General features: G+C 36.8%; 1 protein-coding gene across 1 annotated transcript; it reads left to right on the plus strand.

Moving 5' to 3' along the window:
- Positions 1-6,837: 6,837 nt before the first annotated feature.
- On the plus strand, positions 6,838-7,143 carry LOC132316536 (small ubiquitin-related modifier 1-like). Its single transcript, XM_059815010.1, has one exon. It carries the CDS (start codon positions 6,838-6,840, stop codon positions 7,141-7,143), a length of 306 nt encoding a protein of 101 aa, XP_059670993.1.
- The last annotated feature ends 7,278 nt before the right edge of the window (positions 7,144-14,421 follow it).

The following is a 14,421-nucleotide window of genomic DNA, read 5'->3' on the forward strand; positions in this document are numbered from 1 at the left end:
AATCAATTTGTTGAGTTCTTCCTCTATCCTTGGAACTAGCTCTGGACGGAAGAAACGTTGAGACTGCTTAATCGGACGTGTCCCACGTTTGACAGCGAGATTGTGCACTGCAATTTTAGGATCAAAACCGGGCATCTCTTTGTATGTCCAAGCAAAGACATCTTTGTACTCAGACAATAATTGAAAGTAATCATTTTCTTCTGAGGGGTTTAGGAATGCACTAACAAAAACTGGTTTGGGTTGATTGTCAGTTCCTAAGTTGATTTCTTTGAGTTGATCAACAGTAGCCTGCCCCCCGTTTTTTAGTGTTGGTGGAGCTTTCTCGATATCATCTGGTTGTTCACAGTCAGGTTCCTCTTCAACAGTGATGTGGTATGAAGTAACACAAGACGATTCGCCAGTGCTTTCTATTCTATCCACTTCTGCTGATTGATTAGTAAATACAATGGTTCGCCTTCGAGCTTTTAATGTAACATCATTGGTGACATCTATCTCTGTCTTACATTTCATTCGCAAAGGCACTAGGCTCTGAACCTCACTATTATTTACCACGTCGATGTTAGCTTCTTCTGACTTCACAATCTTGCTGTTTTTTAGTGGTGCATCATGGATAGTACCAATTCGAGAAAATACTGACTTTCGAGATTGAGGTTGTGCAGATTTTCTTCCTTGGTCGTGAAAGCTCATTCTGTTAAAAACAGAGTTACGAGGCAAATTGCTGATATGAGAACTTGAAACATTTGATTCTCGGCTTGACAACCTGTTGAATACAGATGTTCGATCGCATGGAGCTCTTATACGGTCAAAGACTGATTTTTGATGCCCAGTTTGCTGATCTTGTTCATCCTCAACTTCTTCAAACCCAATGTATGAGGTGGTTGACTTCTTATCCCTCTTTGTGATTTGAATTCGAAGTGGCTTAGAAGCTACGAAACCGAGACCAGACTTAGGTGAAATGATTTTATGCCCTTGATCTTTCAACTTCTTCTGTGTCTCATTGAGGCCGTCCACCTTCTCACCGGTGACCTCAGCATTCAGTTTTCCAAGGCTTGCAGGATTTGTAAAATCATACCCCGACTTAGCCAAGAGTTGGTATGCTTTAGGATCGAATCCTTCGTCGGTCCTTTGTTTTGGAAGTGATAAATGATCAACTATAGATTGAGAAGGCCGCACGAACCCTTTTAACGGAGACTTGGAAGGCGAAGACTTCTGAATCTTAGGGAGAGGAAGAGTTAACTCTCCTTTAAGCTTTTGCATATCTTCTTTTTCCTTGGTTTGTGACATCTTTAATTTAAATTCCTTAGTTTCAATTATCTCGATAACAGGTGCCTGCCCTTCTTGTCGCTGAGATTTTGGAACATACTTTAAAATAGGTTTCGTCCGATGTGCTTTTATCGAGACCCCTCGCGTTTTAGCTACCTTTACAATGTCTGTCACTGAAACGTCTAGTGGATCACTTAATGCTTCTTTTGCTTTTGTAGATTGAATCTCTTGTGTAGACGGAAGGCTTAGGATGGGCACTTCCGAAGGTGTATCATGATCGATATAGAACTTGGCATCGGTAAAATGAGATTCTGCCTCTGTAAATGGCTTATGATCCGCCACAACTGTTTGTACGCCATTTTTGTAGAATTTGAAGCACTGATGAAGAGTCGATGGAATGACGCCATTACTATGTATCCAAGGCCTTCCCAACAACAAATTGTAGGACGTCTTTGCATCAATCACATGGAATAAGGTTTCTGCTTGGAGCTCGTCAATAGTTAGCTTTGCCCGAATCATGCCGATAGCTCTCTATCCTCCTTGGTTAAAACCTTGAATAATAAGATGGCTACGCGATAACTCGTCAATTGTGATGCCAAGATTTTTCATCGTAAATTTTGGCATTAGATTCACCGCCGAGCCACCATCAACAAGAATACGAGTAACTCTTCGTTCTTTTATGTAACCGGAGACGAAGAGAGGACAATTGTGCGGCTTCGAACCCAACTGAAGATCCTCGTCTGTGAAAACAATTGGTGCACAACATGACTCAAACGTACCTCTGACCACTTCATCATTATCAGATTTTTCAATGATGGCTGTATTATGGTTATCTATAGTCTGGACTTCATCTTGATCCTCGTTCTTCTCATCATTAAGGCTTATTTTCTTAGTTGAAACCATGTAAGTTGTTACAACTTCGTCATTTAGGTATCCTTTTGGAAAGAACTTTTGCAAAGTAATAGGCTTCTGACTCTTTTTGCTTATAGAGGTATGTTTAGTTGACTGTGTCTTCTTGACCCATTTTCTGTTATGGCCAGACTGTTTATGGTGATATTGGGGTTTCTTCTTCCTTTGCCCTCTGTCAGAATAATTAGTCTGAAAAATATCAGCTTGTTGCTTCCGTGGTTTCTTTCTTGTCACCAGAGTCCATCCTTCTTCATCATCCTGAGGAAAAACCCTTCCAAATGTTGAAATGTCACGTACACTCCCTTAGCCAATATAGATTGGGATTGGTTCCAATGAACCAAACTGGATAGTTGTGCAAGATACCTCCGAAGTTAAAGGTTGAGAACGAGCACTCCCCACGACACAGGTTGTCAAAGTAGCAGTAGTACGATTTGAAGTTACAACTTCGTCTGTATCCAACAAGATTTTTCCTTGTTTTGCCAGATTCATCACCACCTCCTTGAAGATAAAACACTTCTCAATTGGATGACTAATAATGCGATGATATTTACAGTATTTTGGATCGTTGATACGTCCCATCTCTGGAGGACGTTTACATTCAGAGAGTTCTATAATTTTACTTTCAAGTAAACATTCCAAGATGCCAGGAACATCGGAATCGGGGAAAGGGTATTCTTTCTTCTCTAACTCCTTTAGCGTAGGACGCTGTCTCTCCCTCTCTTGAAACTGGCGAGGCTTTTTATCATCCTTTTTGTCATCTTTAACAGATATCTTGATTGGGGTGGTTGAGATAGCCATTGAATCTTTAGCCGCATTTTTTGATGACTTGTTGCCCTTCTTCCAGTCCTTCTTATCTTTGCGTGGTTCTATAGTCACGGGACTTTTGCCGTCATGGGATTTCATACTGATCTCCATGTCATGGGCACGCGTAGCCAATTCCTCAAATGTGCGAGGTTTTATGCCTTGTAGAATGTAGAGCAGGCCCCAATGCATTCCCTGCATACACATCTCCACAGCAGATACTTCTGACAAACGGTCCTTGCAGTCAAGACTGAGGGCTCTCCACCGATTAATGTAGTTGATTACAGGCTCATCCTTCCATTGCTTCGTGTTAGTCAACTCTATCATACTAACAGTACGACGAGTGCTATAGAACCTGTTCAAGAATTCTCGTTCCATCTGGTCCCAACTATCAATTGATTCTGACTTTAGGTCAGTGTACCACTTGAACGCGTTTCCTTTAAGGGACCGGACAAACTGTTTGACTAGTAAGTCCCCCTCTGTTCTGGCATTGTTACAAGTCTCGACAAAATGGGCAATGTGTTGCTTGGGGTTACCTTTTTCGTCAAATTGCTGAATCTTCGGAGGTTGGTATCCTACATGCATTCTTATACTGTCGATTCTCCTTGTATAGGGCTTTGAGTACATCAGAGTGCTCTGTGAGACACCACCATATTCGGATTGTATTCGTTATCATATCTTGCAATTGTTCGACAGATAATGAAGAGACTGAAGAAGAGGTATGATTGGTTTGACCAGTCGCCTGTTCTATCCCCGGCGTCTGGTTTTGACTAGTCGCTTGTTCTGTTACCGGCGTCTGTTTGGGATTCTCCCTGTGAGTACCTTGTGTTGTAGAATTAGGATTCTCCGTTAGTATTGCTGTGGAAGATGTAGGTTTCCCAGACGACGGTGGTGTGAAAGTTGTACGATTCCCGGATGGCATTGGTGTTTCACCGAAGGTCTGAACTTCCAATTTATTCATTAGTGTAGCGATTTGCAAGTCCTTTTCTTCAATAGTCTTTGTGAGGTTCTCAATGGAATGAGCCATAGTTGCTAGTTGTTCCTCCACCGTAGCAGCTCCAGTCATCATAGCAGCAACCACGTCTGAGTATGATAGGCCTTGAGAATCCACGTTCCTTGAAGTGATTGATTGCTCCGAAGTCTGACGTGGTGACTCTGGGGGTGAACCGACACTAGAGTAAGCATCATAGATAGAACGAAGTGAATCTGGTGGTGGAACCTCCTCTGGAACAATGTCAAGGTTTTTGACATGTTGAGTTTTCATGTTCGCCTGTGTTGTAGGATTAGTTTTCACCACATCTTGCTGAAGTTTGAATGACGCCATCGCCTGGGACTTGCTACGTGTCACAGGGCCCGTCAAGGTACTTCCATCGCTTAATTTGGTCTTCGTGCCACTTTTCATGGTGGCTTTAGCGTCGACCTTTGCAATAGCGATGTTCTTTTGGGCTTTCTTGTCTGTCTGAATCTTAGGGGGAGCCATAGAATCTGATAGAGAAGAAACTTGATGGTAGGAGAAAGAGATGAGAGGCAAAGGTGGTCCCACCGGGCGTGCCACAAATTTGTACACACAAATTTTGTAAGTCTGCAATAAAAACAAAATATAGAGCAAAATAGAATTTTATTAATTTATGAATGTGGAGTATAGTCCTTTGTAATATCTTTTACAAAAAAAAAAAATGGTCCTCTGATTCGATCTCCTTGTTTTTGGTTGGTTGGATCCAAGGGCTGCACGAGCTTGTTCTTAAATCACTGTGGAATTTGATGAAGAACGGCACGTTGTTGGATGTGCTTGATGTTCTTCGCTTTTAGGTTTCGATTCTGAATTTGTGTCTGAATTCTGAGTCTCTGGATTTCTGAGTCTCTGAACTTTTGAATTCTGAATTTGTGTCTGAATTTGTAGACTTCTGAATTCTGAATCCTCTCTCATTTTTTCTTCCTCCAAGCCTCTATTTATAGGCTTCTTGGATTAATAGGATGATGACACGTGTCATCTCCTGATAAGGATAAAACTATAACTGGGCCGGGCCGGTTATATTGTGATAATTATCCTTAAAGATAATTATTCAAAATATATTTTATTAGGAATAATTATCGTTTCATTTAATTATCTGGGTTGGGCTAATTAAATAATTTAAGTGGATCAAGCCTGGTAAATTAAATAATTTATTTAAACATTAGGCCTATATTTAATGGGTCCATTCGTTAAAACCAAAGTCCACTAAATTTTAGTGTCTACAGATGTAGTTGGTCATTCTTATCACGTGTTAAATAATTATTTTTGGAAACTGTTTAAGTAGATAAGGTGAATAAAAACATATCAGATTCGATACTTATTCGAAATTAAATCATCAGTCTCCGAATCGCCCTATAATTATTCATATGTAAAACATGGGATTTCCAATTCTAATAAGAAAAGAAGGAAAACGAATACTCTGAGTAAACTGTTCCACAAGTTTAACCATTTAATAATTTTTTTTTTAAATAAAGAGAGAGTTCTAAATTATGACATCAACCTCGTATTGTTCCACCATTTCGACACATGACAAAGTTAGTCTAGGGCTCCTTAGACAATTATTGTCTTTGTCTCTTTGACAAACTGTAATATTGGGTTGGATCAACACTGGTGACCAGCTATGTTGTTATTCTTTTTTGGGCTTTGGCCCTTTGGAGGACAGAAATAATATGATCATTTTTGCCGCTTCGTATTTTGAGTATTAAGGATACACTTGATGGTTACTGGGGCTCCAAAAAATAAACCCTTCTGGAACTCAATTTGTTGAATATAAATATCATTTTCTTAAAAAACTAGGATTTGAAATGTAAGTGGGTTTGGCATAAAATTTAATTAATTGAGTCTGAAGAATATTAATAGGGGGTTTGGATTTTAATTTCGAATCCAAATTTAAAACAAGTTGAATATTGATCTTTCTTAAAAAAGACATGTCATGAATTTTGAATCATTTTTAAACGAATTTGATTTTACATGAGATTTAATTACGATCAAGTTTATTATTCACAAATACGATGCAAATTTTGTGCATTATACTCGAGCCTTTCAAGTTATAGAGTTGGATACTCGAACCTTTTATAACCTACCACTCTCATTATTGATGTTCTATCCACCCTCTCATCATCTCTATCTAGGCTGCAACTCGGGCCGAGCCAGCCCTAATTTGCCCGAGTCCAACCTGAAATTTTCAAGGCTTGGGCAGTATTTTTCTATTCTAAGTTTGGGCTTGGGCTAGATATTTTGAGCCCAAATTAAATTCGGTCTGGGCTTGGGTTAATATTATTTAATACCCGAAGCTCAGCCCAAGCCCAAAAAGAATATGTTTATTTTAAAACTATATTACTTTATAGCTTTACAAGATTACTTATTTTTGCATTCGGAATACCAACGCATGACACAATTCAAATTTGGATCTTTAACATTAAAATATACATTCAAATCTGAATTCACACACACACACACACATATGCTCCATTTCGCATATAAAACAGAAACAAAATAAATAAATAAAGACGTAAAAGGAAATCGATCACCTTTTATTGAGTTGTATCCAATTTCAAAATATTTCCGTTTCCATGTCTATGTATTTATGTTTCTGCTAAAGCTTGTTTCGCTCTTGAGTCTTGTCAGTCTATGTTGACCATTTTTATGCCATTGTACACATTTCTCCACCTACCTTTGTACAAGTTAATGAAACAATAATTCTATCACCTACCTAGTTGCTTTTATATTATATGACATTTTGCTTCTTCTCTTTACATAAAAACAGCTTCAAATAACAAGAGTGTAGAGAGAGTGAGAGACGTGTTTGTTTGTTTGGAATTTTAGTGAAAAATCGGAGCGAACGGTGAAGAATGTCGCCGGGTTTTAGGAAGCAGCAGAAAGACAAGAAACCCACCAATGATGATCAATCGGCTGAAATCAATCTGACGGTGAAGGGTCAGGACGGGAACCAAGTGTTCTTCAAAACTAAGAGAAGCACACAACTGAAGAAGCTCATGGATGATTTCTGTGATCGGCAATCAGTGGATCGCAACTCTACTGTATTCCTGTTTGATGGTCGTCTTCACCGAGCAAAGCAGACACCTGATGAGCTGGGAATGGAGGATGGTGATGAGATAGATGCTATGGTGCACCAATCTGGAGGTGCTACTGCCTAGTTGCATTATAAGATCCTCACAAGGCTGTGTTTAAGCGTATTTAATATTTATAGAATGTGCACTTGAACTTCTGTTTTAAGTTGTTACTAGATTGATTAATGCTCCAAGAATAGATTGGTTTTAATAGCGTCTCCAATAGATGGAGTCCAACAAATATTATTGTAAGCATTTAAAAAGAATAGAATCTCTACTACCGAGTGTTCGTCAATTTATTATTTTATTTTATTTTATCACTTTTAATTTACTAGTAAGAAAAGAGTATGGAGATCATGGTGGTTTTTTTTAGTAGTTAAAGCAATTTACGCAAACACTCTATCTCCACCAAAGTTCGAACACTCTATTTCTTCACTAAAGAAGAAGGGATAATTTTGATTAGGACCTTAAGATATAATGATACTATGGTGCTTCTAATGCCACGAGAATGCTAAATTATAAGTTCTATTCCAACTTCTAACAATACTATAACATTCATGGATGTTTTGAATCAAATATAGATGTTTCGAAGATCCATCAATGATTCGAATTGAATTTAAATATATATATTTAATAATATATTGTTTGATAACTTAATTTATTATTTAACTTTAACTATACACTATATGATTATTCTACTAAAGTGTGTTTAATTAGGCATTTTAGACATCATTTAAAATTGACTAAAATTTAAGTCAGTGTATTTGATTAGACATGTTAAGTTTGTTTAGGGCCTGCAATTGGGTGGGCTTTGGGCTAGTCATGAATGAGCGGGACAGTAATCAATCACTAGCCCATTATCAGCCCCGCCTTTATGGTGGGTTAAAAATGGGTTGGGTGTTAAATGGGTTGAGCTAAACCCACACCCAACCCAATTACCCAAATATTTTTAGAAACAAATTGGCAAAGATTTTTAATTTTTGAATACCAAAAATTTTAAAAATTGTTCTTATAACAGTTTTATATCATTTGGGTAATCAATTTAAATAAATGGGTAAAAAATGAGTACCCATTACATTTATGGATAGATAATAGGTGAATAGTGGGTACTAGGGATGGTAACGGGAACGGTTTTGAGCAGGTTGACGAGGTCGCTTCCAATACGCCAAACTAAATGTAGTGAATGTGTGGTTCAAGAAAAGCCTTTTATGTCAAATTTAAATTTATAAAAACCACTACCAACACCACTACTAACGTAGCAAGAGTGAGTAGGGATCGTCCCAAGGGATCAGACGTGTTGGAATTTCAACTTCGACTCTAGAGTACCAAATGATTGCAAAAGAGAGTTGGGTTGGTTGATTAAGCTAAATTGAATTCAACTAAATAAAATAATATGAAGTAAACAAAAGAGAGAGAGAGAGGTCTTGGGGTGTAGAGATCACCACCAAGCAATACTTTTTTATACTACTAACAAGTGATCAATTGAGGGTAATGGATGTGTTGCAACAATGTTGTGTGTGTAAAAGACATTCAATTGGTAAGGGTGACTCAACAAGTGCAAATTATCTCAATCAACATGTGTGAGGTCACAATACATCTATTGGTAGAGGAATATATTGTCTAAACATCATGTGAAGATAACAAAATAACAATTCAAGTCATTGTACCTTTCATTAAGCTCATAGTCCAAGCAATCCATAAGGATGACTTAGTTAAACATACATTATCTAAACATCATGTGAGAGGTACAAAATATCTATTGGGAGAGGAATAAATTGTTTAAACACATGTGAAAGATACAACATATCATAACTAGTCATTAATCCTTCATTAAGCTCAAAATTTCATTACACCACAATATTAGAGCATATGCTTCTTGCATTCAAAAGCATGGAACATAAAAGAACAAGCATGAATTGTCTCCCCCATCTAACACTACACTACAACTACATTACTAGCATGAAAATAAACTAAGGGAGAGGTACAATCCATCAAGGAATAAGTATGAACCATCAAAAGACATAACAAGAACATTCCATTAAGCATATCATCTTGATAATCTCTAAACCTATAGCATCAATACACATAGACATGCATCAAAAACACTAAATCTAGAGATGAGCACATGAATATCCTACTCTAGCATACATAGACATATGGATAGAATAGAATAGTCAATTGGAAACATTAAACCATACAAACCATGAAATAATCAAGATTTATATATACATGAATATCAAGATGTATCATACAACACTAATCCCTCAATAATACACAAGATTAGAGTATAGAAAGCATGCTTAGGGCTAACTCTAGCCCCAAGAGGATGTCTAGCCACTCATGGTAGTGATGATCCAACCCTCAAAGGCTAACTCCATGGCTGCTCTTTGTTGGTGAAGATCTCCTCCAATGGTGCTCTAGCTTCTTCCCTTCTTCTCTCCAAGAATAGCCTCCAAGATGATTTTCAATGTGTGACAAGAGACTCTAGAGACTCCCTCAAAAAGTATATCATATTCCTTATATAGGTAGGTCAAATACACCCCATGATGAGTTGTGGTCGTGCAAGGCATATTCTCCAATCATTGGATGAAGGACGGAATAAATGAGCTGGACTTTAACTTTTTCTCGCTGGAGGAAGTTCGATCGATCGAACCTTAACTTGGATCGATCGAAAATGGGTTCGATTGATCGAACTGCATCTTGGATCTATCGAAGTGGTCTGACTCCTCCGGATAAGGACAAGGCTGAGATATTTCGAAGATATTTATGGGGAAAAGGATAAAAGTGGTTGGTAGGCGTACAGCTGTGGATAAGATCAATCATTTGAATAGGACAAAATAGGGTTCGATCGATCGAAGGTGATGTTAGATTGATCGAACTTGGAATTTCAGCAAAGGCTAAGGTTGGATCTATCGAGAAGTACTGTGATCGATCATAGATGTTCGATCGATCGAACTCTAAGTTGGATCGATCGAACTTTTCAACTGTACAACTTTGATTCCTTTTTGTTCCTTTCTTTCTCCACTTTGCTCCCTCCTTTGGTTTATCTCAGGATTGCTTCAATTAAGCTCTTATTTGGCTGAGTTAGCTCAATTTTGGGATTAGTGCCTGAAAATATAAATAACACGTAATAAGTCTAAAATGGCAAAATAAGATAGATAAAGGTACTAGAATGCTTAAGCTTAACGGGTTTAAATGCGCACTTTTCAGTGCTCATCACAGGTATACCCTCCCCCTCTCCCGTCCCCATTTAAGTTACCCCGCCCCACTTCCGCCCAAAACCGACTAAACGGGCTACCCTCCTACCCTGTCCCTACCCCATTTAAGTTTCCTCACCCCTGTGAGCACTCGCCCCGCCCCTTTTACTTCCAAACTCCCACTATTTGTTTCCCTTAAATCTAATAAAACCAAACCAATGAAGGAAAATATGGTCAAATTAGGATTTAGGGTTGTTGAGATTAGGATTTAGGGTATTAAATGTACATATATATTTATATAAGGATAAATTAATAAATAGAAAATATAAACGGGGCAGGGTGAGCTCCCCGTCTTTGCACGAGTGTTTACTAATAAAAGACATCTACATCCAATTAAATTAAATAGTTCTCCAAAATCGCTATAATCAGGGCAGGACGAGGCAGGTACCCTTCCTTGTCCTCGTGGGCATATTACCATCCCTACATGTAAATGTGTACAAATTAAGGTCTCATATCAAATGGCTTAAGAAATGAATTAGGTGATGTGTAAAGATGGAATGATGGGTTTTGAGAGGGACAATGTTAGATGGCTAAGAGAAATAAATTATGCACGTCAAAATAACGAATGGACAATAAAATTTTGAAGAAGATTAAAGGGAACACCATTTTGGGCTGTCCGATATTACTTGTCTCATTTCAAAATTTAAGCCAAAAAATAAAAAAATAAAAAATCATCCTTTTAACTTGATAATATATTTATTTAAATTTTAAAATAATAATTTGATAATTTTAAAAGTAAAAAATTTATATATAAATCAAAATAGAAAAGATAAAAGATATCATAACTAAGTAAGCCTGTATAAAGTAGAAGATTTTGTCTCTAAATTTCCATACTAACCATATATTTCTGCTTTCTTCACGTAGTGGTGAGTAGAGTGATTGATTACGCTGTAAAAACAATAGCACAAAAGTAGATATATATATATATATAGAGAGAGAGAGAGACAGAGAGAGAGAGGGTCTAAAAATAGTAGAGGTGCAGTATTATCTTTCCTTGCACAAACAAGGAGCATTGGATCCCTTACTCATAAAGACGATGATTTTTAGAGGAAAATGGGTCTTGCAGCTAGCACTGTTGATCATAAGTTTTAGGTCATTGTAGGGGACTCGCTAAAGGTCCCCATCTTGACGCGCTAAAGGTCCCCATCTTGACGAGCAAATGCCGCCATAGCAGGCTCGCTTGAAGGAAGCAGGCCAACTAACGCTCGCAGGCCCTAGCGAGCGGCTCGCATTTTAGGGCTGGGCAAAAAATTCGCGAGTCTGTGAATCGGATCGGATCGGATCCGATCTGAACCGTACGAATAGGATCGGATTATTAAACCCACGGATTGGGGGCGGATTCAAAAAATTTGAATCCATAGTTCACGGATTAGGCTGTCAAAAATCCGATCTGATCCGTGAATCCGATCCATGGGTAATCCGTAAAATATATATATATATATATATATATGCTGGTTACGAAAAACAGAACAAGTAAATATATATATGCTAGTTACGAAAAACAGAACAAGTAAATATATTACTATATATTAATATTATAAATATATATATATATATATATATATATATATATATAACCCTACGTTTTTTATTTTCTTTGGTTTTAGTTATATTATGTATTAACTGTATATATATACATAAAACCTAAACCTAACTAAAGAAGATCAAGGAAGCCAAAGAGAAAGCGGCCGCCTCACTACTCTTCTTCAGTTCTTCTGATCTCTTGTCGTCTCCTTCACCAAATCAAAACCTAATCACCTCACCTCTCTTCTTGACTTCTTCTGATCTTCTTGACTTTCATTGTCTGAATCTGCACAGTCTCTAGTGAGTTCACAAAGTTTATTCTCTTCTCTTTATTTTGATTTAAATATGTTGTGGTTTTCTGGTTCAATTTCTATGATTTTGATTTTTGATTTTTGAAGTTTGTTGATCCGTAAAATTATAGTACTGCTCAAGGTTTCTCAACTGAGTTTGAGATATTTGATTTCATTTTCCTATTTTTTACCTTGCTTTTGCTTTGAAATTCTCGCATCTTTATTCTTTTTCTAAGCAATCCCATCCAGTATTCTATTATTTTTTGATGGATTACTTAGATCAAGCCCTTACCATCAAAATATTATACTCTTGCAGATGTGACTACGGTTTGAAGAGATTCATGGAGATTGTTATAGCATATGGACTATGGAGTGACTGTCTGCTACCCCTTTTTTTAGTCCGCGGATTGAATCCGATCCGATCCGTCATTTCACGGATTCGATCCGATCCGATCCGTGGACTAACGGATTGGTGAAGGATTCAAAATCTCCCAATCCGTTATGAGTGGATCGGATTAGATTTGATGCCTAATTCGATCCGATCCGATCCGTGGCCACCCCTATCGTGTTCGCTTAATTTTTTTTTATAAAAATTCTTACTCAAAACAATTGAAATTAAAAAAAAAAAAAAATGTAAAATGGCATCGTTTTTATTGGGGGGGGGGGGGAATGGGCGCAATAGTAAAGGCCTGTTTGAGTGCCTTGGATATATTTTTTTTACATAAAAAAAAATATATAAGTAAATAAATAATATAGGCCTTAGCCACCATTTGACAGACTCAAATAGTGCCTAAGGACTATATTCGCCTACAAAATAAATAGTTAAATTTTTCAAAAAGTGAAAATTTACGGATATGTGACTATGGGGCATGAGATTCATTCTTATTTAAAATATCAAATATGCACTTAATTGTGATATTGGGTTTCCAAAAAGCTTCTTTTGGTACTCAACTTATTAAATCTTAAACATCAAAAGTGTTAGAAGTCTTTTTTTGGACCATTTTTCCATACTTATATTTGCTTCAAAAATCTAGGACTTGAAATGGGTTTGACCCAAATTCAATTAGTCCGATCTAAATACCATTTTTAACAATTATGAAAAAAAATATATCATTTTTAACCGATTTATATTTTAATTTTCAATTCAAATTAAAACTAGTTTGAATATGGATCTTTGTTGAAAAGATCTATAATAGATTCAGTTTGGATGTGGATCTGAGTAATGTTTAAATTAATCCAATTTTATCAAAGGTCCGATCAAGATGATGTATTTGAGTTCTTTTCAAATTGAGTGTATTCAGCAATTACTGAAATTAATTTATGCGAGAGGGATAGTGAGTCCGATTACTGATAAGCGCCGAATATTGTATATTCAAGCGCCCTAAATTACATTAACAAAGTCCAGTTATTAATTATTTTATGTAGATTAACTCCATTTGCATGTTTTTATGCATTTTCAGGTTAAAGTGCAAAAAGGAAGCAAAAATGATGCCTTGTGGAATTTTGAACAAAAAGGATGCCATTTCTGAATTTCTGGCAGCAGTGATCCTGACTTTTGTCGCCATTTTCGACCTAGCAAACTCAAGAACTAGACTTCCATCATAACATGAAAGATTTAGATTTCTGAATCAGCTTTCCAAATCTTCAAGTGGTTCATCATTCGGAGTTCGGACTCTGAATTAGCTTTCCAAATCTTCAAACGGTTCATCATTTGGAAAGCTGATTCAGAGATCTAAATCTTTCATGTTATGATGGAAGTCTAGTTCTTGAGTTTGCTAGGTCGAAAATGGCGACAAAAGTCAGGATCACTGCTGCCAGAAATTCAGAAATGGCATCCTTTTTGTTCAAAATTCCACAAGGCATCATTTTTGCTTCCTTTTTGCACTTTAACCTAAAAATGCATAAAAACATGCAAATGGAGTTAATCTACATAAAATAATTAATAACTGGACTTTGTTAATGTAATTTAGGGCGCTTGAATATACAATATTCGGCGCTTATCAATCACATGACGCCATGATGATATCATATATTACAGTCCATCATCATACTTACATAAATTGAATTCGGTTACGTCCTTAAATCATTATTCTTTCAAATTATATGAATCATATTCATAAGATCCAATTCAAATATGGATCTTGACATTAAAATATGAATAGGCTCCATTTCAAGTCAACAAAAAAAAAAAAAAAAAAAACCCCAAATTAAGGCCGTAAAAGAGAAACAATCAACTTTCGGTATTTATATCTCAGCATTTTCTCACCTAGCTTTTATTAGGTAATACAAACGAT

This window comes from Cornus florida, unplaced genomic scaffold (assembly GCF_030987335.1).
Source record: "Cornus florida cultivar Cherokee Brave unplaced genomic scaffold, ASM3098733v1 CherokeeBrave_3.0.0_Hap2_Chr07, whole genome shotgun sequence".
Taxonomy (NCBI): domain Eukaryota; kingdom Viridiplantae; phylum Streptophyta; class Magnoliopsida; order Cornales; family Cornaceae; genus Cornus; species Cornus florida.

Bases quoted from the DNA above. Each gene is read 5' to 3' on its own strand.
- LOC132316536 (XM_059815010.1), top strand. From the start codon at position 6,838: ATGTCGCCGGGTTTTAGGAAGCAGCAGAAAGACAAGAAACCCACCAAT.